The 25,094-nt window shown below is 35.9% G+C and overlaps 1 protein-coding gene across 1 annotated transcript; it reads left to right on the top strand.

The window, feature by feature from the left end:
* Window positions 1–7,295: 7,295 nt before the first annotated feature.
* On the top strand, window positions 7,296–21,404 carry LOC101843667 (UDP-glucuronosyltransferase 2B17-like). The gene is made up of 6 exons (XM_005068184.4): window positions 7,296–8,031; window positions 9,479–9,627; window positions 11,009–11,140; window positions 17,149–17,236; window positions 17,998–18,217; window positions 20,897–21,404. The coding sequence occupies exons 1-6, from the start codon at window positions 7,320–7,322 to the stop codon at window positions 21,174–21,176; spliced, it is 1,581 nt and encodes a 526-aa protein (XP_005068241.2). The 5' UTR covers window positions 7,296–7,319; the 3' UTR covers window positions 21,177–21,404.
* Window positions 21,405–25,094: the final 3,690 nt, after the last annotated feature.

Raw genomic sequence — 25,094 nt, 5'->3', positions numbered from 1 at the left:
CTTCTAAATTTAAATATAAGGACAGGTTACTTGGGAAAAAAGTTTTTACTTATGTTTCCACAGATAATGAGGAGTTGTGGATTCTTTCCAGACTTCTTTGGTTTGATGAAGCAAGATCCCTGGAAACAGTGTCACAAGTGATCCAACATCTAAAACCGCTGAGATGATACAGCCTTGCAGACTACAAAAACAAGGACTTAGCCAGGTTTCTGTGTTTCATCATGATCCCCATGGTATTGACAGTGATCAAAAACAGCAGGAAGCAGATTAAAATGAAAAATGCTCAAATTCCCAAATATTGTTCATAAAATTTTGTTTTCCTTTAAATAGCATTGCTTATAAATGGTAATAATCATAGTCAATCTCTTTCTAAAGGGAAAAGAGGGAATATGACATAGAAATGAATACTTTGTCTTGGTATGGATTTTCATTTATTGTTACAAATTTAAGATCAATTATATATACATGTATTTCTCCTCTTTATGTTTTGTGTTTGTATACCTCATTTAAAAATACAATGTATAATTAAATACAAATTATAGATAGTTACCTATAATAGTCAAAACTTATAGTTAGTTTAGTTAGGTTTTCTAGATATACAGAGATGTATTTGCGATGGATAGATATTCTTCAAACCTTTCAAAGACCTTCCGGAAATGGCATTTAAATGGTTTAGGATTTTTCATGACAGACACAACTGCTCCTGGCACACCAATTATATCAAAAAGGAGGATGGTCATTGAAGAATCTCAATATGGAGTTTGCCTTCAACATGGTGAGATTAGCTATTTAGGCAAGAAACTGCTCTTGCCTGGACTGTTTGATAAAGTGGACATGCATGACCCACAGGAAAGTGACTGCTAAACCTGCAAAACAAGATGGGGCAGTCCTGAAGGGTTCCTGCTTAATGAAAGAGTCTGCCAGACATTCTGCAGTACACACACACACACACACACACACACACACACACACACACACACACACAAATAATGACTTAAAAACTGCCAATGCAGATGGACAGTTTAAAATTTCCTGCTTTGCTGAGAAGTCTGCCAGACACACAGCTGAAGATGGATGCTCCAGTGTTATAGAGGAACTTTGGGTGACTGTTCAGGTAGCGAGATGTCTCTGTCAATTCTAGTGTTTATATATTATCCTTCTGTTGTCTTTGATGTAGTTGAAGACAAATAGTTATAGTTTTCCTTAGTTACGATAAAAGATAAGCTACATATAAGATTTTAGACTCACACAGATAGGATAGATGATAAAATACTTTCTTTAAATCTAACTAAATGGTAATGAACTAAATATTGTAATTATAGTTCTTACTTGATAACTGTTCTGTTACATATAATTTGACTATGTTAAAGTTAAAACCTTTCTTTTTATTTAGACAGAAAAAAGGAAATGATGGGAGATGTCATTTTGTAAATCTGTCTCTCTTATTGGTTGATGAGTAAAGACTGTTGGCCAATAGGGAAGCAAGATAGGTGGGACTAAGAGTCGAGGACGATCCTGGGAAACATGGCCAAGACTGGATAGTTGCTATGTGATCCCAGAAAGAGAGGATGAGTCAGGATGACATCCTCAGAAAGATAAGTCCTTATAGAAAAATATATATTAGTAATTATGGGTTAATAATTAAGTCAGAGCTATCCATTAAGAAACCATAGAAAATGACCAACAGCTTCAAAATTAATACAGTGTCTCATGTGTTATTTGGGGGCTGAGACAGCAGCAGGATCCAGAAAGCTGATGGGAAAGAATACCAGTTACATACTATGGTATCTCTTTTCATGGTCTCCTACATTCTTCTGCCTCAATCTTTCTGCTCCCTCTTGTTCTCCTTTCCCCTCCTTTTATCCCATTCTCTTTCTCATAACTCTCTCTCCCCTCCCCCCATGCTTCCATTAGCTCAGGAAATCTTGTCCCTTTCACCTTCTCCTGGGGACCATGTATGTCTCTCTTAGGGTCCCCCATGTTTCCTAGCTCCTCTGGAGGTACAAATTGTTGGCTGATAATCCTTTGCTATATGTCTAAAATCCATATATAAACGAGTACATACCATGTTTGTCTTTTTGTGACTGGGTTACCTAACTCAGGGTGGTTTCTTCTTGTGTCATCCATTTGCCTGCAAATTTCAAGATCCCATTGCTTTTTTTTTTTACTGCTGAGTAGCAATCCATTGTGCAAATGTACCACATTTCCTTTATCCATTCTTCAAATGAGGGACATCTAGGTTGCTTCCAGGTTCTGGCTATTACAAGTAATGTTACTATGAACATAGTTGAAACAGGCGTCCTTGTTGTATGAATGTGTATCTTTTGGATATATGCCTAAGATTGGAATTGCTGGATCTTGTGGTAGACTGATTCCCATTTTCCTGAAGAACTACCATACTGACTTCCAAAGTGACTGTACAAGATGGCACTCCCACCAGCAGTGGAGGAGTGTTCCTCTTTCTCCACATCCTCTCCAGCATAAATTGTCATTATTGATTTCCATTTTAGACATTCTGACAGGAGCAACATGGTATCTCAGAGTTGTTTTCATTAGCATTTCCCTGATGGCTAAGGATAGTGAGCACTTTATTATGTGTTTTTCAGCCATTTTAGATTCCTCTATTGAGAACTCTCTAGTTTTTAACCCACTTTTTCATTGGATTATTTGGTGTTCTGATGTCTAGCTTCTTGAGTTTTTGTTATGTTTTCAAAATCAGCCATCTGTCAGAGGATGGGTTAGTGAATATCTTCTCCCATTCTGTGGACTGCTGTTTTGTCTTCTTGACTATGTGATTTGCCTTACAGAAAAGTCTCAGTTTCAGGAGGTCCCATTTATTAAATTGTTGATCTTAGTGTCTGTGCTACTGGTGTTATATTCAGGATGCAGACTCATATACCAACTCGTTGGAGGGTACCTCCTACTTTCTCTTCTAAGAGTTTCCATGTGGCTGGATTCATGTTGAGGTTTGGTATATTTGGACTTAAGTTTTGTGCATGGCAATAGAAATAAATCTGTTTTTTAAAGACAAGAAAAAGCAATCAAACAGGTGGAAGAAACAATTCACAACTAGAAAATTTAAAGAGAGGTAATTAAGAAAACATAAACCAAGGGAATTCAGGAAATGGAAAATATGGGTAAATTAATAGGAACTACAGATACAAGCATAACCAACGGAAGGCAAGAAATGAAAGAGAGAATCATAGGCATTGAAGATATGATAAAGGAAATTCTTACATGAAAATTAAATGACACAGAGACCAATGTTGGGGTTCAAACTGAAAGTCAGAGAAGCAAAGCAACTGGCCACTAACTTCTCACATCTTCCTCAGGCTGAATGGGCCTGTCTCCATTAGCTCTCACCTAGCCTCAGACTGTAGCCTATCTTAAGCATAGCTGGAGAAATTTTTCCTGTTATTTGTTGTCTTCTTTTTGTATTAGGCAAAAATGGGAATTGTAGTGATATGTTATTTATGATTTATTAAACTTGACTGAGGATTTATAGAAGCAAAATCAGCCTCAATCCATAGAAATCATGCAGTGGTAGGGCACACCTTTAATCCCAGCAGTCAGAAGGTAGGAGGTTGTGGCACACACCTTTAATCCTAGGACCCAGGATTAAGAGGTAGACAGACCTCTGTGAGTTCAAGGCCACGCAGATCCACACAAGAGTAAACCAGGCTAGTTGACATCTTTAATCCAAAAATTAGGGAAGTGTATAAGACAGAAGCAAGGTCTCAGACAGGCATAAGTTCTCCAGCCACACTGAGGAGAGGCAGTAGTTTGAGACTCAGTGAAGAGCCTCATGTTCAAATGTTTATTAGCACTAGTTAGTCTTCATATTTTAATTAAGTATTTGAACTGTTAACTGCAGACAGAGTTTCTGTCCTTTCTGGTCCCTCCAACCTTCAGTCACAAATAAACTCACTGAAGCTCATTATAAACTTTTTGGCTTATGGCTCAGGCTACATATTGGCTAGTTCTTTCTTAATTATTAACCCATTTCTACTATTCTAAGTATTTCTGTGTGTGGTCTTGGCTTACCAGAGAATCCCTAGACCTGTTAATCCTTTGGTGGCTACATGGCATCTCTCGGGCAGTAGTCTTTGCTTCTGTCTCCACAGAATTCTTCTTGTCTGGTAGCCCCATCTATCTTCCTTCCTGGTGACTGAACTGTCGGTATTTTATTCTTCAACCAATAAGAGAGGCATGTATTCACACCATAAAGAAGGACCTCCCCACCATATCCTCTTTTCTATCTCAATAAGAAGGAAGGTTTTAACTTTATCATAGTTAAATTATATATAACAAAAGTTAATAAGCAAGAATCATAGTAGATCATTGTTTACCATGGTATAAGAATGAAATTTGGGAGCCCATTCCACATGAAGGGATGCGCTGTCAGCCTGGACACATGGGGGATGGCCTAGGCCCTGCCCCAGAGGAAATGACGGATACTGAAGATCCCCCATGGAGGGCCTCATCCTCCCTGGGGAATTGTGTGGGGATTGAGTCATGGGCTTGGGTGGGGGACTGGTGGAGGGCCAAGGAGGGAGGGGTGAGAGAGGGAGCTGGGATTGACATGTGAAGTTTTCAAAATTTTTATAATTAAAAGTGTTAAGCAAGAGTTATAGTTATGATATTTAATTCATCAACATTTAGCAAAATTTAAAGAAAAACTCTATCATCTATCCTATCTTTGTGAGTCTCAAGTATTAAATGTACCATACTGTACATATATTTCTAATATTGTTTGAGGTATTGTACCTCTGTAGCTTATTTTACAATGTTATATAAATCTCTAGTCCTTGGAAGTTATTATTATCAACTATTGAGATTATAAGGAAATGTAGTTCAATAATTAGTCAACTGTTACAATCAAAGTTGTAGTCACATCAGGTGTGCTTACAAGGTCAAACAGATAATTTAGAAAGAACATCTCCAAACACTTCAGAGATCTACTAAATATGGCTTTTAACATGTGTTAATAACATAGGGATTTTTTAATGACAACGAAACATGTCTGGCAGCAGCCATCTACATCAGAGAAGATGATGGGCATTGGAGAAACTCCACATGGAGTTTACTTTCTTTGTGGCAAAGGTAAGCCATGGGGCAAGAAAGTGACCTTGCCTCAACTGCTGACAGTATGCTTTCCAAATTGGACAAATAGGATATCAAAAAGTGTGACTGCAAACCTTGCCAACTCAAGGAGGTCTAGTCTGTCAGATTATCCTGGTTTATAGAAATGTCTGTCAGATACAGTAGGCCTGTATGCTGAAGACAGATGCCCCATGTTGTAGAGCAATCCTGGGGGACTGTCCAGACACCAGCTGTTTCTGTCATTTCTCATGTATTTTGGAAGCTGCTTGTTCACACTTTCTCTTTACTCAGTTAATATTATTTCCTTCTCAGGTCTCTGAGGGAGTTGAAGACCTTGTTTACCAGATTCAGTAAAGAAATGTACTAAAGATTTGCTAAGTGTAATAGGTTTGAAAGACATTAAAAGATAATTTGATACTGCAAATTAGAAGATAAAGTAAATTAGGTACAAGACTTTGGGCTGATCAAGAAAGAATAGATTATAGAGTATTTTCTCTGAAATGCCTAATGATAATGGACTAAGTATTGTTAATGTATTTACTGCTTGTATATTTTGTATACACTTACTGTACTTATTGTATATAGTTTTTATGTTAGCTATAAATATTCTAAAATAATTTTAGTCAAAAAGGAGGATATATAGTGAGACCTGGCTTGTACAAATAAGCCCATATTAAGGATCAAAGAATGGAGCTTGTCACTAGATAATCATAGAGGTCTGGAGGTCTGTACAGAGAGACAGGAAATGAAGTAGCTGGTCAGAAACAGGACATAAGCAGGGAGAAACAGGAACTCAATTGCTTGTCTGCTGAGACACTCAGGAAGTAAGTTGTGGTGATGGTTTGCTCCTTCTTTCTGATCTCTCAGCATTTTCCTCTATATCTGTCTCCAGGTCTGTATTACTTATACCAATAAAGAACCCCATTTATGGCTAACCTCCAAGTGTGTTATATATAATTAAACAAATCACACTGTCCATTCATTAATTCTATTTCTTGCTTGAGCATCTAGTGTTCCTTTCTTTTTTATTATTCATCTTTGTGAGTTGATGGTTTTCTCATAGCTATGCTACCTTGTAAAAGCACAACTGAATGAAATATTTGGGTATGTATATAAGGTAATTTCCAGAAGGAATTAAATTCTCAGTTCTCCATGATGTCAGGGTGTCTGCAACATGTTCCCATCATATAAAACCCTATAGACCTTGGTAGCACTGATGGATACTATGCCTTCAAATCATGCAGCAAAAATATATCTATAACACTACAGTTTGGTTTTGGTGAAGGATTTGGTGATAAATTGGTTTTTATAATCAAAGAATTACTCATGAAAATGCCTCTTAAAATGTTGTGACAATGTTTAGCTTCAGCAGAATTTCAGAGCACATGAGAAGACATAGACATATTGCATGTTCTTATGCAAGACCTACATGGGCAATCTTACAGAAATTGGTGACCTCAGGAATGGTGGTCATGGTGTCTCCATGAGAGGAGGAAACATAGATATATATATTCACCTACTTCTCTGGGCCTTTGGGTGCTAAGATTCTGATAACAAGCTATTCAACTACTTCTTGGGCTTATGAAAGGCCAGTAGACAGATTAGTTGAACCACCTGGCTGTGTTACCTGATGATATCATTCAGGTCAGTGTGTTCAACTGTTCACATAGTGACATGTGTAAGAGCAGACTCTAGTCTATTTGCTCCACAGAATTTCTGTTAGTCAAGTAATGCACACTGTCAAGCTATTTTAGAAATCATGTGTAATTGAATATGGTGGTTAACATTCTTACAAAAATTCTTGAAAATAATAACCATAAAATACTTGCAAGCTATTTAATTACTATAATTTAGTTTCTGCGTTGAGAAGAAATTTCAGACTAACTTCTCACTAACCGGTGTTCTTTTTATTATTCAAATATCTTATTAGAAATAGAAGAGTTATGCAAACAGGTCAGTGACTCCTAAGTTTGCTTCATTGCAAAACATGTGACATTAAACACCTGTATGCAAATATGAAATAATTAATATTTGCTTTTACTATCTCTATTCATCTCACAAGTTCAATGTGGTCATTTAGTATATTTGGTTTGACCAACTCAGGTTATATTTTAACTCATTGCCTTTTTTCTTGTTCAATATAAAGATAAGCAATCACAGAAGGGAACATACTATGAACAGAGGACTTTGATTTTCCAGGATGCCTGTGACAGTGGATGTCTCTTCTGCTGCTCCTATTGGAAATGACTTGCTACTTCAGATCTGGGAGTTGTGGGAAGGTGTTGGTGTGGCCAATGGAATACAGTCACTGGCTGAATCTAAAGATAATACTGGATGAACTTACAGAGAGGGGTCATGAAGTAACTGTTCTGAGACCTTCAGCCTCCATCTTTCTTGATCCCCAAAAGTCACCTAACCTAAAGTTTGAGAGTTTTCCTACATCTATCAGTAAAGATGATCTGGAAAAGTCTTTCCTAAGGCTTGTGGATATATGGATTTATGAGGTATCAAGAGATACATGTTTATCATACTCGCCTTTGCTAGAAAATTTGTTTGAGGAATATTCTGACAGTTATCTAAGTGTTTGTAAAGACACAGTTTCAAACAAGCAACTGATGGCAAAACTACATAAATCCAAGTTTGATGTCCTTGTCTCGGATGCCATTGCTCCCTGTGGGGAGCTGATTGCTGAACTGCTCCACATTCCTTTTCTGTACAGCCTTCGCTTTTCTCCTGGCTACAAAGTGGAAAAGAAGAGTGGAGGATTTATAGTCCCTCCCTCTTATGTACCTATAATTTTGTCAGGATTAGGGGGTCAAATGACATTCATGGAGAGGGTAAGAAATATGATATGTATGCTTTATTTTGACTTTTGGTTCCCGCCATTTAATGAGAAGAAATGGGGTCAATTTTACAGTGAAACTTTGGGTAAGTTACGTTTCTTATCTATAGCTTAGTGACCAAAATTTCACAAGTATTTAAATCTATCCTTACATCTGTGAAACACAAAGTGAGAGTTGTCTTTCATAGGCGAACTAATGTAATATGATATTTACTCACAAACCCTGTAAAAGCTCATACTATTAATCAAATAGAAGCAAAACAGTTCTAATACAGGACATTCTGGTGAGGTATATAGTTGCACAGAGATGCAAGAAGATTTTTTACTAATTTTACTGTAATTTTCATATATTTTAAAAATCATCAGCTCAGTAATCAAATCTTGGTTAATATAGATTAAAGCATGGCATATTTTACAATTCTAATACATATATATATATTAAAGAAATTATTTTCTCTTTCATAGGGCACCTTCTTTACTTAAAATTAAAATGTGGTGTCTGAAAACATGTTCAAAAAGTTAAGAGTGTTTTCTGTTCATGTGGAATGCCTAAGATCTATCAGTAGCACCCTCCCAGGTATGGTGACTCCCTTTAAGTCTGCTTAAAGGGTCTGCTGCCCTTTAAGGTCTCTGTGGTCACCAGAATAAACTCAGCATATACTGTCACTGACACACACATAAACAAAAAGATAAATCATAAAGCACTTTCTGTATGTTTCCAGAATAATTCCTTTATGCTTGAAAATTACTATGTTACTTTACAAGCTTAAACATGGAACTGCTGTTGCTATTAACACCACATTCCTTTATTGTGCATTTCCTAGCATCCACTGTTTAAGCACTACAGAAGCATAGGTACATATGCACTCAGTCTTTTCCTTTTGAACACATGTTTCTTTTTAACTTAAAAAATATGCCATAGTTAAGACTGGTCAAAAATTTATAACATCATAATTTCTGAAAATGCTGTGATTGTTTTTATAGAATAAGTGCTATTAAATTTCTTAAAATGAAACAAAAATAGAAGCACGATCCAGAAATTCAGCCATTCATAAATTATACAGCTCTTTCGGCAAAACAAGGAAGAAGGATTAGCTACACACTACAATGAACCTGGGGAAGTCTGGCCAGGCTATGCAGCATGGTGTGTCTTTGAAACTAGAATGTGTATTTATATTTGCACTGTTCCTTTAGTAGACTTGACGAGGAGAAAAAAATGTGTGTTTATTCATATAATGGCTTAGTGGGTCATTACAATAACTATTTATTATCTTAAATTACTGAGGAAACATGAGGTAATTCTTACCATCTACGTCAAAAATAAACCCAAACTGACATTTATTTATATTATGTGACCCACAGTTCATTTGCACATGGAAATTATGTTAAATATCAATTAAAATTGGTTTTAAATGTGCATGTTCTACATCAAGTATAAATTCTTCCAGCATTTTTAAGAAAATATTTATTTTATCATTAGAAGACAATCCTGTCAACTTTTCAGTTTCTCATTTGCTCACTTTCTGCATCTAGGAAGGCAAACTACCTTAGCTGAGACATCAGGCAAAGCAGAAATGTGGCTCATTCGTTCCTACTGGGATTTGGAGTTTCCTCGCCCAACCTTACCAAATGTTGACTATGTAGGAGGACTCCACTGCAAACCTGCTAAACCCTTGCCTAAGGTAAATACATTTAAAAAATCTCTTTCCCATTAATTTAATCTCTGGTAAAAGTGATTCTACATCTTTCATTACATTTGTTACCAGTGATAGATATATAGTGGAAGTGGGATTCAGCATCCTGCTAAATAGGCTGCCAATAAACCCAGGAATGAAAGGGATAGACCTAGGAAATATTCCTATCAGTGAGTTAATTAAGTCAGTTAGGGTACTTGGGCAGTTAGTCATTGGGTAATGTCCTTACCGAGCACTTATAAGGATCTAATTTTGAATCCCAACACCCTTGTAAAACAATTGGGTGCCCCAACACAGTACTATGACATTAATACTGAGGATGCAGAAAAGGGTTGATACTGAGAGATTGCTGGCCAGTAATCTGTTAAAAATGTTGAGATTTGTGCTCTGTGTGAGAGTCTCAAAAACTATTTTAAAGATTGATGGAGGAAGGCATCAGATTTTAACTTTCAGCATCCAAGAGCTAACACACAGGCAGGGACCCTCCTCAGGCCCCAATACAAACACACACACAATACACACACACACATGTATCACACACATGTGCATGTACATGCTCACACAGGCACATGAGTACACTCACACAAGAACACATGCACATGTTCACACACACATACACAAACACACATGGGCACACAGGCATGCACACATATAAACACATGCATAAAAGACAAAGAAATTAATCAGGTAAATTCATCACTTCAGAATCTATCAATCATCAAAAGCTAAGACTAACACATATCTGAGGTAATTGTTTCATATCCAATACTGATATAGTTTCTCTCCAACCAATAAATTGTAAAGGTCATTCTCTGAAAATACCCTATTTATAAACAATATCAGAAAATTATTGTATGGTATGTGTTTTCCATGCAATTATTATTATTATTTCACAAAGAACCAAAGCATTTTATTAAACATAGTAGGAAGTTTGTGTTAACTATTACATATGTACACACTACAACATAGATATTATTTCATCAAACACTAGTTAGTACCATTAAATTAGTCATGAGAAAAATAAATTAACAAGGGAAAAATATCACCTTTACTGTAGGATGAAAACATGCAAATGAAGCTACAGTTTCATGAATGTTTCATACAATATGTTTACAATCCTGAGTTTTAATTTTGCTGGAGGGAAATATTTAGAATGTTTGTTGCACAATGTGTGAGTACACTTCGTAGTGATGTCTGTGAAGTTCAAAATCTTTGACATTGCCATTTTTGTCTTCTGTATGTTTTAATGCCATAGTTTTAAAAATACCTAGGAAAACTTTAATTTCTATTCTCCTAGTTTTTTCATAAAGGTATCATAAGTGATTTTTCAACAACTCATATTTTGTCATGAAGCAAATTCTCTTCTCAGGAAATGGAAGACTTTGTTCAGAGTTCTGGAGAGCATGGTGTTGTGGTGTTTTCTCTGGGGTCAGTGATCAGCAATATTACAGAAGCAAAGGCCAACACAATTGCATGGGCCCTTGCCCAGATTCCACAAAAGGTGAGATAAAGGGCTGCCTGGAGGTGACTGTACACTAAGTCTGTGAAAGTGCTTGAAAGGTGTGATTATAGAAATCACTGTGTGACAGGTAAAGTTTTAAGTAAGCTCAAATTAGTCTTAGAAAATTTAGAAATATATTCACAACATATTCATACAATACTACAGAAGGTGCTTTCAACTGAGAGTGACTTGCATATAAACACTGTGATTACTGTGCACACATTCTGAAATGCTGGAATGATAACATTGCTATAAATTGTATATAGACATAGCCAAATTCTTCAGTGTCACTTTATTATTTCTTGATTATTTAAAGTAATACATTAGATTTTTAATGGCTGTTATTTAATATTTGTGGCAATAAACAGGTATTGAAAAAGTTTGAAATGTAGCATGACTCTGCATCCTAATTTTGGAGTAGGCCTGTGCAGTGTGCAGTGAGAGGGCCATTTAAAGGAAGAGAGTCCAAAGTCACCACTCTCAATCAAAGTACACTTTTGGCTGATTGAGACAAAGAGAATGAAAAGAAAAGACTATGTTCTGGACTGCCTTGCCAATGTTTGTATAAGAAATGTATAAAGGAAGTACAGAGATGGGTGCTTCCCTGACAGTGATGTCTGTGCATCATAAATGCGGAAATGCAGGGCTTGCTTGGGACCAGTCAGAGTGAAAGTCCTACCACTCAAGGAAGAAATGTGAAAATAAGAAAGAGTCCAAAGGAACCTAAAGTTGAAATTGACTAAACCTAAAGTTTCAGGTGACTAACTTCATCAGCATACTACAAAGTAATTTTTTATGGATTAGATTAAATTGCTTGTCAACATTTGCAAATTTCATAGTGGAACAGTCTCTCGTTAGTCACCTCCTTTAATTTTTTGATCCTATAATTAATTTTGTTAGTCATTCAGCAAATCCATGTTAGCCATGTGGATAATGGTCCATTTATTGAGATATGTCTGAGAATTCTAATATTAGCACCTACCATAGTCCAAGACTTGGAACTAGATTTTCCATCTCAGATCTTTCTGGCCTCGGCAATAAATCTTTGCAGTTTGTCATAAGAACTACATACCAATCAGTAGGACATAACAATTTTAGAACTCTCTGACAAACCTCATAAAAAAGAGCATTTAGTACATGTGAACATCTATTTGCAACATTCAATGAATTTCTGAGCTAGAGAAATGACTCAGTATATTATATATTTTCAGTGCAGTGTGATCAGCTCAATTTGAGTTCCAAGAAATAAAAAGATGTAACAATGAAAGCAAAAGTTTCCTGTCCATCCATAGTAATGCATAAATGAAAATTTAAAATCTACAGAGTTCTGAAACACTCTTTTAAACTAATAAGTTGTTAGAGGCAATAAAATACAGCAAGGATGAAATCCATATCATTCTTGATATTGTGTCCTCCCTGATTTAGTAGGTGCTCAAGAAGAGTGAGGTACGCAGTTAGTATTTTATGGCCTTTATGATGTAAATGAATCCATTCTAAATATTCATCCTGTTGTACTACTAATGCAGAAATATTAAACTACACAAAATATAGATGTCCTATGATATTTTATTGAAAGAGAAATCACTTACTTGAAAAGCCAAGAAAACTGAGAACCAAAGGTCTGCACTCTGCTCTCCAGGTCAAAACCAAAACACAAAGAAAGGGAGTCTTCTCCCCTTAGCTGTATTTATCCCCCGTACATTCTATGTACCGGTGAACACACACTCACAGGAGTGGTTAGTGCTACAGATATGTAAAATCTCACCTACAGTGCTACATAACTGTAGGAGACAATTTAGTGGTGACAATAAATAAGTTTAAAGGTAGACAAGGATCTGCCCAACACACAAACACCTTTTTTAGTTTCTATTCAAAAATCAGTTTTTTTTCTTTGCATCTCAAGAAAAATTAAAGGCTATCTAATTCTGTCTCTCCTGTCAGAGTTTTAAATAGATTATGTAGGGTATAATTAGGTTTTTCCAAGTGGTATGTTGATAATTAATAATCCCTAATAATTTTTGAAAGTCATTGAGGGTTTTAAAATTGTCTAATGGACATTTGCGTGTTGAGGCACTTTTGCACTTGGCAGTTGCTCTAGTACCTAGCTGCCCCAGATATTACACAGTGTCTGATCATTGTACTTTGTCTTGTGTAATAATAAGCCCACTTATATAGGGATTGTAACTCTTTCTCTTTGAGGGTGACTAACCTATATCATCTATATAATGAGTAATATTAAATGAAAAAAATTAATAAAAGAAACGGGAAGGACATGATTGCTTCTATGCATGGTGGAGGAGAAAGTTTATTATACATATATGAGAGAGAATAGCCAGAGGCAGGGACAAGGACATCTGGGAGTGTCCAGAGAGTTCATGACAGACTGAGCTATGTCTTATGAGGACAACAGAAGAGAAGGGAGAGAGCAGAGAGGAGACCAAGGTGAAGAAGCCAGGAGGACAAATACACAAAAAAGAATGGGTAACAAAATTGGTTGCATTGTATCAGAATGGCAGGCCAGAAACCTGGGTCAGAGAGTTCAAAACAGGGTGCAGGGTTTGCCAGCCAGGAGAGTCCTGTAACTGGTAGGAACTGAGGGACACAGGGAAAACCTGGCTTTGAATAGTTAAATAGGTACCTTCCCTTTGTCCTAGGTTTGAAACTTAACACATATAAGCCCTAGGAAGTCCTCTCTCACATGCTCTAAAATCTTTCCTGCATCGTACTGATACACAATAAGGGATTTTGTCATGCCTTGAGGATACACAGTCCACTGATATTAGAGCTGAAATTCTTTATGATTGAGTGAAAGAACAGAAAAACCAAAAATTAGCTTGTTATCTATATGAATGTGTATAGTATAAAAGCAATCTTTCTTAAATGCAAAACTATAAAAGGCCAATATTTAACAGGGCTGCAAAGCTCCCATTGGCCACATGGTGGCAATAACATTTCATAAATCAATCAACCATCTCCATTTGTCAGATTCTTTTTAATAATGAAACCAGAAGGATTCCAGGGAGATGAAGAGGGCTCTATGTGCCCATTCTGCACTGTTTTCTGACGACCTTGTAAAGAGTCCATACCTTTCTTTAGAAATAGGCTTGGTTGCTTGATTTTTAGAGAATTTTTGGCCCCTATGAAATTCCCAAACCCTGATCATGTTCTTGTCCACATGGGAATGTAGATTTCATAATCATTTGTAATTTTTCTAGTCATTTTTATTTTGAAAGCCCAATCTTACCCTTAGCAATCATCGTAATTGATCATTAAAAGTGAGAATATGTATTTCTGCATGAGCGTGTATTAGAAAGTCTCTTCCCCAAATATTAATCAGAACATGAGTAACATAAGGCTGGAGGACTTCCATTATGCCTTCTTGTGTCATACATTGAAATACTGTAGCATTCTGTTTCTTCTTGTTAGAGCTCATATTTCCAAACCCTATCAGGGTTGAATTTGCCACTCATAATAGACCATTCTTCCATCATTATAATAGAAATATCAGTTCTAAAACCAATTGATCTTATAAACATTTTTCTTCTTATTCTTTAATCCAGTAATGGTTTATTATTTTTCTGTAGTAAGGGTCTTCAGCCCACAGTCATATTTGTTGTACTGAAGCCTCTCTTATGACACCTATTTCTTCATGAAGGGACTATATACAAAATAATAATAACTGGAATCTTTTTTTCTCACATTAAATGGCCAATTAGTAGGCACTGTGATCATGACATCAATGATGCCTGCATGAACTATGATTCCTTTCATGTATAAACTACTGCAAGCCGATGGAAGTCCACCTATTTGAGGCAGTATAGGTCTCCAGTATTCTGTGTGAAACTTGAAAGGATACTGAAAGAGGAAATGGCAATACTTTAAAGCAAGGACTATCAATGGCTGTACTTCCTTGAGTGACACCTTGTAACAAAAGAATAGACATGATGGGGGAAGTCCTTCTGTGTATATGTCTCACTTATTGGCTAATGAATAAAACACTGTTGGCTGGTAAGGAAGCAAGCTCAGTGGGACTAGGGGAGAAGGAGGATTCTGGGAAATGTAGTCAAGAGAGTCACCATGTAATCCCAGGAAAGAGAGAACGCGTCAGGATGCTGTCCTTGGAGAGATAAGACTTATAGAAATATATATTACTAGTCATGGGTTAATACTTAAGACAGAAGTAGCCAATGAGAAATCCTGGACATTGGCTGGCAGCATTATGACTGATAGAGTCTCTGTGTGTTATTTTCGAGGCTAAAGCAGCAAAGGGACCCAGGCAGGAACTCCGCAAAATAGATTGAAAACAATCTGAAGCTGGCATAAATGTTATTCTTTTCATTTTAAAACCTTTAATTTTGTGGGGCCTTTAGGGGACCCCTCATTTGTTGACTGGCACTGCCATTGTTGTTAGGCAATGTATTTCAATCCTTATCATATTTAGACAAGCATTTCTTAACCCAGTGTTTTTCTTTCTTGCATATAGATCATAAGCCAGTAGCACATTGATTCTGAGCATTCAATCATTGCAAGGACAATTTATATTGTTTCTTCAAGTGGCCACTTTGCTAACATCTATTTTTGTACAGCCTAGATTTCTATAGCAGCTACTTTTGCTTTATATTTATAGATCTCCACATTTCTACATACCTGTGGAAAGTTCATAACATTTTCTGTCTTGCATTGAGACTTGATTAATCCATGACAAACTTGACTAGTATTATCAAAATCTAACTGGTGTAATAACTCATGAATTTGTTCCCCCTTTTGCAATAGCATCTTTGAGTCTCCCTAAGAAATTAGCATAATTTCCAGGGGAATTGTGTATATTTTTATGTAATTAGACCCAAAATCATACTCCATATCAATTTCCATTCAGGCAGTGATAAGATAGATATATCCCTAATGTGCAGGAGAGCTGCAGCAAGCATATTGTGCATCTGAGTATCTGTGATAACCATCTATCTACCAGTCCTCGTCAGCATTTCATATGTGACATTTCTAGTATTACCCCTCAGTCCTAGCTGTAGAACTTTTTGTGGACATTATCTGCAAGCCACAGCTGCCACTTATGAATTAGGTGTCATATATAACTTTTATATGACAATCATATGGAAAGTATGGCACATTATTGTTCCAGTAAAATGATACTAATAGCTACATAGAGCACTAGGTCCACATGAAGAACAAACCTTCTTAAAATCTTTCACTATATCCATGTCTAGTCCCTGATAAATATTCTGATTTTATTCAAATTTCAATGGAAATAGTAAGCTCAGTTCAGGAGGCCAGGGAAGAATTGGTAAATGAATTCCTTTTCTCTGCTATGCCTTAGCATGTCTAGATTGTAAAGTTAGCTTTTTTGTAGATGCTCCTAAATCCTCATAAAAAACTAGAGAGACCTCAAGTTTAGATATGAAAATACATTCCAAGAAAAATATTGTGTTTTGAAATATTTAGGTCACAATACTCTTGTGCTGTTTTCATAGAGTGTTCTCTCAAACACTCAGAATTCTCCTCATGTGACTCCATTCCTGGACCATGCTCCAAAATTACCCTATAAAAGGTTACTCCTGGGATGGGTCAGATGACTGGCTCCATATTCTCATTGCCAAAATTATGATATTGTTTCAAAGAACTCCAGATCAAAAAGAATTGTTAATCAGGAATATTTGTCATGAATAAATAAAGACAAAACTTGAAATACCATGGAGCAAGTGAATAATCATGTAAAGTAAGTTATTTAAATATAATATTAAAACTAGACTAATAGAATTATCAAGATATAATTATATAAATATATAAATTATTAGTAATGTGACAATCATTTGTTTTCATTCCTCCCCCCAAATGCCCTCAAATCCATGCTGTTTTTCATATTCATAGCCTCTATTTTTTCATTAATGTTACATACACATATGCATAAACATTTAAGTTCCTAAATAAATCCTGTTCAGCCTTTATAATTCTAAATTATGCTCCATCAATAAAGATTATCTAACCTTTAACAGGTTCTTTGGAGATTTGATGGCAAAACACCAGATACCTTAGGACCCAATACCAGAGTCTACAAATGGCTTCCCCAGAATGACCTTCTAGGTAAGACTCTGGAAAGAAAACCTATCCTATTTGCCCTCAAAATCCTTTATATTGCACTTAGTATGTGTATTATCTATTTAAGATAACAATTTCTCATATACACTTGATCTTTTTAACACTAATTTTCCCGTATCTACCATGTACTTCATGTGTTCAACCAGAAATTAGTATTTCATAGTCTAAGTCTCAAGTCACAAGTAAATTTGCAAGATATCTGTCTGTATATGTAGTTTCTTCTTGCTTTGAGATGGGTAAACATTAATACTGAGGTTAGGAGTACAAGAATCTTTATGTAGTTTTTATTGTGATGAGAACAGAAGGCAAACTGCAGACATGATGTAAACTAAATTAATAAATCCAATTATTAACAAAAATCTTCATTTGGAAAATATTTTTTTCATTTCCTAAAGATACACATTTCTCATTTCATGTTTAAGACTGCTATGGGGCCTCTTGTAGTGGATCAGTATTTATCCCTAGTATATGAATGGACTTTGAGAGCCCATTCCATATAGAGGAATACTCTATTAGCCTAGACACACAAAAAGCCTAGGGCCTTCTCCAAATTATATGACAGACTGTGAAGATTCCTGGGGAGCAGAAAGGGGATAGAATAGGAGTTGGTGGGGGACAGGGGAGGAGGGGAGGTAGAGGGAACTAGAATTGACATGTAAAACAATCTTGTTTCTAATTTAAAGAAAATATGAAAGTTTAAAAAAAGGGATACCAATTAATATTAATCTAAATTCATCTTATTCTAGGTCATCCAAAAACCAAAGCCTTTGTAACTCATGGTGGAGCTAATGGCATCTATGAGGCAATTCATTTTGGAATCCCTATGATTGGAATTCCTTTGTTTGGAGAACAACATGATAACATTGCCTACATGGTGGCCAAAGGAGCAGCTGTTGCATTAAATTTCAGATCAATGACAAGGTTAGATTTGCTCAATGCACTGGAGGCAGTCATAGATAACCCTTCGTGAGTATAATCTTTTAATATTTGTATTATTTATTTATTGTTTATTTATTTATTTATTATTCATTGTGCTTCTTAATGAAGGCCAAAAGAGCAAGAGATATCCTGAAGGCAAAAATAATTTTAGGTACAGAGACACATTAGGGCATAATTCAGTGTCAAGGCTTTTCCTTTTTGTTATTGTTTTAATTTTCATGATATACTTTATGTTATATTCTTATGTAAATTAGACAGGTCCTAAATGTGCAACCCTTCTACTTCATCCTCCAAACTACTGGGCCCACAAAACATATGCCACCAGCTCTCACCAATTTTTCTTTTTAATTCTTTTAGAAAAGCAACTGATCAGAGTTTTAAGGATAATACAAAATTTAAATAGCCAGCCGGGCATTGATGGCGCATGCCTTTAATCCCAGCACTCGGGTGGCAGAGGCAGGAGGATCTCTGTGAATTCAATACCAGCCTGGTCTACTGAGCGAGTTCCAGTACAGGCTCCAAAACAATACAGAGAAACCCTTCTCGAAAAAACCAGAAAAAAATTAAATAGCCAATAAGTGAAGTAAAATATAACGTTATTGGTGGTAACAAATGTTATACACCTAGAAGCAATAGGAAAATAATAGAAAAGAGAAATATGAATGTTATAAAAGAGATATGTAACTTTTATGGAAGTTGTCTATGGCTAAAAGCTTAAATATAAGTCTGTTTTAGGATAAATTCAATTAGAGAAAACATATTAGAGTGAAGCAAATGAATATTCCCATCATCATTTTTATTTTAAAAATAATCCAAGTAGAAGATCTTTCCTCCAAAAGACTATTTCTCTCCCACTCTGAGCATTACTTAAGTGCCTATGTTAGCCTGACTATTGTCATTCTTTTTCAGATCTTTTTTAGGGACAATTGTTGTTGAAAATGACTATTGGTGACACCATTATTAAGATATTGTTTAGATATACATATTGCTGATACTTTATGATTAAAGCTTGTCAAAGATGCAACTTCACTGCAGATATTTTGGCGCTCTTTGGCTTTTAAAATCTTTCAATCTTCTCTTCTATGATGTACCAGGAAAGCTATTTTTCAAGTAAGGGGCTTTCAAATCAGTTCCAGCTCAAAGGTCCCTGGGCTCTGTTTCTGAATTGCATGCTCTTCAGAAATAGAAAGTTACCTTCTATGTCTGGAGAGTAAGCAGCATCAATAAGCTATACATCTTGGGAGTCTATTTGACAGATGTGTCAAACATCTTAAAAGAGGGTTTCTCGTGTCTGGTGTTGGGTTTTAAGTGATCTTTATCTCTTAGATGGCTCACCACCAGTCCAGATGAGAAAAGATCATTAGCTATATATAAGCTATATATGTATATTCATATGTAGAATTTCATGTGTTTTGGGGAATTTGGATGAATTGTTAATAGTACAATTTTGTGGCTTTTCTGACATCCTTTTTCTTACTTTATTATTTTTGTTCTTTGGTATTAACCCCCTCTCCCTTCCCCAAGGAGTCTCTCCTCCTCCCATTTCGCCACTAGATGAGTTGCATGTTTAATTTTAAGTAATGTAATATGCATATCAAGAAATGAGAAGAAATATACAAGTCTCTCATATTGCTTTGTTTATAGTAATGCAGTAAGCTTCCATTATTACAATAGCTACTTCTGCTACATCAAACTGACATTAGGGTTGATGACTCATGTCTCTATGTTACCTCTATGTTATACTCCTCAATAATTATTTCACTATTAGAATCAAATGCACCTACAATATTTCAGTGTGGAATTTTTGCAGCTCTTACTTCTACAATTACAATAACAAAAAATGAATATCAACAATCACAGCAAAAATTAGTCTTGAAAGATGGCGGAGTGGGTAACGTAAAATCTACTCTAGCAGAGGACAAGTGTTCTTTTCCCAACACCCACACCAGGTGGTTACCAAAATCTGTAACTCTAACTCCAGCATATCTCATAATACACAGACACTCACAGACACACACACACACACACACACACACACACACGTATTTATGAACACATATATATTTAAAAATTATAGCAAAATTGTATTGTGAATCTAATTTACAATAAGGATAGATATTCCCAGTACAGTAATAGAGAAGAAAGATACCTTTCCTATAAATGTCATTGAGTAGGTGATAACCTACATGAAAATACATAAAAGTTATGGGAAACAGTAATCATAACTAAAGAATAAGAACCAGGAAACTTTTGTAATTATAACCACTACCCATAGATAGAACTCCATAGAAATCTCATTTCAATCTTCATCAGCTTTACACATATATGCACCACCATGGGGACTTGAGAGGGACTTGCATTCTACTTATACATCATGACTCTAGTATAGCCTTTGTAAGCAAAGTTTAATAATAATTGCTTAAGGGTAACTGAAATTTTATATAATATCTAATTTTGATATTTTTATTTAAGGCTTAGCTGTCTCCAAACTGTACTTCAGGAATATTTCCCAATTTCCTTTTAGATGCTTATTCTTGCATGCTCAAGGAGCTCAGATATACCTCTGAAGGTATTCCTAGTCATGAATGTAAAACATAATTCATTTTCCTTCTATGTTTGTGTAGTTTTCTTTACTATACATACAAAAAATTCACATGGGTATTTTTCATTCATTATATAAGCTGATGTCCATTTTACTTCTTTCAGCTATAAAGAGAATGCTATGTGGTTATCAACCATTCACAATGACCAGCCCATGAAGCCTCTGGATAGAGCCGTCTTCTGGATTGAGTTTGTCATGCGCCACAAAGGGGCCAAGCACCTGAGGCCTCTTGCATACAACCTCACTTGGTACCAGTACTACTCTCTGGATGTGATTGGATTCCTACTGGCCTGTGTGGCAGCCGTAGCTTTCCTTGTCATAAAATCCTGCTTATTCGTTTATCAAAAGTTTGTAAAGATGGGAAAGAAAAGGAAGAATGACTAGAGCTCATTGAGAATGTACTACATAAACTAAATTTCAGCATCATTCTAATTTATGAACTGCCTTCTAAATATTCACTGATTACTTGATCAATGAATATCTTCTCTGGATGGAGTAAAGTAAGGGGGAATAATGGAATTATATTACAATCTCAAAAATGAAAGATGTAATAAAAAGAAAAAGGCTAAGCTAGCTGTAAGAAACAATCTAGTAAACAGAGTTCCTTCCCGGTATCTGCCTCATACCTGTCTCCTGATTCCTATCTTTAACTCCTGACCTATTTTTGCTCAGCAGTGTACAGAGAGCTATGGTATGAAATAAATCCTCACCTTAATCAAATAAAAATGAAAATTTTACAAACTCAAACAAAGGAGGTTAATGGGCCTGGGTCAGGGCAGGCACCACTATGAGGAGCAAATATGTGGTGGAGAAATTAAAAATAGAAGCAAAAGGTAAAAGTCAAAGCAAGTCATAAAGTATGTTATAGTACCAAATTGCAGATTATATTTCAGGAAACTGCAAGATAGTGTGTCATAAAACCATAATCTGTGGCCGTTTAATCAAGTTAATTATAAGTGATAAAAGTGTTTTGATTTAACATTAGACATTGCATTTTACTAACATTTAGATTACTGCCCTAGTGGTTTGATAAGATTTAATACCTGCAGCATAACTCCACTATTTCTTGCCTTGTGTTTCTGATTAGAGCTCACTGTTCTGAGAAGTCAAGTGGAATTAATGTCTTACTGCATTATTATGAGAAGTTGGTCTTAGGGTATGAAGAAGCGATTATGATCTTATGTAGATGAAAATTCTCTGCCTGATAATTCACTCAACTAAGCTAAAAATTTAACACCAGTTCCATTATTTCAGATATACTTCCCTCTCCCTCTCTTTTTGCCTCTCCTACTCCCCATCCCCCCTCTCCCCCTCTCCCCATGATCCACTCCTTCCCTCACCCCTCTCTGTCTCTCTCTGTGTGTCTCTCTGTCTCTGTCTCTTTCTCTCTCTTGTTGCAGACACCTGTAAATCACAAAGTACAAACTCAATGAGTTCCTTTCTTTTGATGCTTATAAGTGCATTGTTGACTATTCATTATTCATGAAGAGCCTACCTCCACTTAGTGACTTCTAACAAGATCTTGACAATCTGTATTCCTTGAAAGCTAAATTTAAGCTAGCTATATGGAAGGCCTGATTGTGTTTCCATTCTTGTATTAGATACACTCACTTGATTATTTGTCTACTGTTTTACTATTCAGTTGCCAGGACTGGTTTACTCTTTTAACATAAAGTTATATGTTCATAAGTTTTGTGATTTCTGCGAGTTTACATGGTGTCATCTCTCTAACTAGTATAAATGAATGGTCAAGGATGCTGCTTACCCCTTTGAGTTCAGAGACATCTACATATTTCAGTGAGCATTTATACATTATTAATATAAGGAATTTAATTTAAAATAGTGTCTTTTATTAAGATATATATATAGTGTTCTTGTTATATGTCTGGCTGTATGTCTTTATTTACAACAAATAAGTATGACCTAAAATTCCTGGTCTTGTCCTATGCATTTATTGGGGCATCTTTTGAGTCTAATATCTCATCATTTTTGACAGGGGTATCATAATAATTATTGACATTGGAAATGATTTTATTTTATACAATTTACATAAAATTAGCTCAACAAAATTTTGGGGATGTTCACCAAAGATCAAAAGAGTAGAAGTGACTCCAAGATAAGGAAATATCTAATATCTAATATGTAGGCCTTCCATATCTTATAGTCATATTGTCATCACTTGGCATTTCAATTGGTGAATTATATATACAGATTGAAACTCATGTGGACAACAGCTTTGTTTATGTCTCATACTATTGGCCTATACAGTCATGCTATGCTTATAGGACATGTAGTTACCATGACATATTATATATTATCAGGAAACATGGAACATGGCAAAGTATTGACTAAAAGACATAGCAAATTGTTGCATGATCTCTCCAATAATCATTCACAACATCATAATTCAAACTCCTTTTGGTTACCTAGGATTAATACTCATCCTCTTCCTTAATATGAAAAAGGTTTATTGCTTTCTTAAAAGATTTCGATATGATATGGAAATAACCAAAATGGATATTTCTTTTTGCAGATTTATAATAGTGCTTTGTCTGTACAAAAAATGAAAAATTTAAACAAAAGTTTAAATCATGATTAAATTGGGGAAATCATTAATGTCTTAAAACTTTCACCATTTTCTTTGTTTATAGACTTTATTTAATAGAGCAAAGGTTTTGTAAACAGGCACTCACAAAAACATGCACAACTCTGAAAAGAGACAATGACATTATTATTTGTGGGGATCAAATTAAATCCTGAATGAACTGTGGTACAGACATGGGAATGTCACAGCATCAAGAAACATATCTAATGCGAAAAAAATTTTTATCAGGAAGTAAACTACTGCTGTGATAAATCTGAGCATAATTCTTTAGGAACTGATATGCATGAGGAATAAGGAGGGGTTAGATCAGAATACTATTAATGGAGCTTAATGAGCTATTGGGAAATGGTAGAACAAATGAGGAAGCACAGAATGTATGGAAGATGTCAACAACTGAATAAGAATTCAGAAAGGAAGGAGGACTCTATGGACAATTGGATTATGGGCCTTTTAAGTTGTATTTTGGTAAGGAATTTGGCTGTATTCTGCCCATGCCCTGAGAAGTTGATTGAAGACAAGTTAAAAAGTAGGGAGCTGATTTATTGGCAGGAGAATTTTTTCTTTTTTTCTTAATTGAAAACAATCTTATTTCACATAGCAATCCCAGTTCTCTCTCCCTCCTGTACTTCCATTCCCCCCACCAGCCCACTATCCTACCCTCATATCCACTTCCCAGGGAGGGTGTGGCCATCTATGGGGAATCATAAAAGTATGTCCCATCATTTGAGGCAGAGCCTAGGTGATCCTCCATGTCTCTAGGCTAAGAGATTATCCCTCCATAGGAAATGGTCTCCCAAAGTTTCTGCACTAGGGATAAGTACTGGTTTCACTGCCAGTGGTCCCATAGACTGTCCAGACCCCCCCAACTGACACCCATGTTCAGGGGGCCTGGCTCAGTCCTATGCTGGTTTCCTAGCTTTCAGACTGAGGTCCATGAGCTCCCACTTGCTCAGGTTAGCTGTTTCTGAGGGTTTCCCCAGCATTGTCTTGACCCTTTGCTCATCACTCTTCTCTCTCTACAACTGGATTCCAGGAGTTCAGCGCAATGCTTGGCTGTAGATCTCTGCCAGAAGAAACTTGAAAACAATTTGCACTCAGGATATGGTATGGCTACCACTCACTGCTTTAATTCAGATCTGCACTGAGATACAACAGATAGTTATGAATGGGAAAACTGTCAAGGGAATGAGTATACAAAGTTTTACATTGCCAACAAGTAGGGTACTGAAAAAGTAGCTATAGTTGCTGAGGAGGCTAACATCATTACAGAGAAACCATGTGCCTTGTACTATTCCTACTTGAAAAGTACTTTTTGGGCGTAATTCACCTATTGAAAGATCTATCTCATGAAAATTCAAACAAGGTAGAAAAGAAAGAACCCAAATTAAAACTATTGTACAAAGTGTTCACTCTCAGAAACAAAAGCCCAATAAATTGTATTTAGCACATCTCCAGATACAACCATTTTCCAGGGTGACTGGGGCACATACTTATCTCTCCTCAAAATTTAGCAGCATCATTCACATAGTGGTGGTTTTACAGACATGAAAGATAAAATATCAAGATGATCATGAAGGCATCTGCTGGACTTACTTGCCTCAGACAGGATGGGAGCCTATGATAGAATATCCTGATAGGCTTCTTGCATGATACTGTTAAGGAAAAGCCTACATTAGAATGGAGATACTATGCTATTG

This window comes from Mesocricetus auratus, unplaced genomic scaffold (genome assembly GCF_017639785.1).
Source record: "Mesocricetus auratus isolate SY011 unplaced genomic scaffold, BCM_Maur_2.0 Super-Scaffold_100006, whole genome shotgun sequence".
NCBI classification, from domain to species: domain Eukaryota; kingdom Metazoa; phylum Chordata; class Mammalia; order Rodentia; family Cricetidae; genus Mesocricetus; species Mesocricetus auratus.
The sequence above is the reverse complement of the archived record's forward strand: the minus strand, read 5'-3'. Positions and strand labels throughout refer to the sequence as shown.

Bases quoted from the DNA above. Each gene is read 5' to 3' on its own strand.
- LOC101843667 (XM_005068184.4), top strand. From the start codon at position 7,320: ATGTCTCTTCTGCTGCTCCTATTGGAAATGACTTGCTACTTCAGATCT. The intron at 17,237-17,997 runs GTAAGACTCTGG...ATCTTATTCTAG, and splicing joins TCCCCAGAATGACCTTCTAG to GTCATCCAAAAACCAAAGCC. The intron at 18,218-20,896 runs GTGAGTATAATC...TACTTCTTTCAG, and splicing joins GCAGTCATAGATAACCCTTC to CTATAAAGAGAATGCTATGT.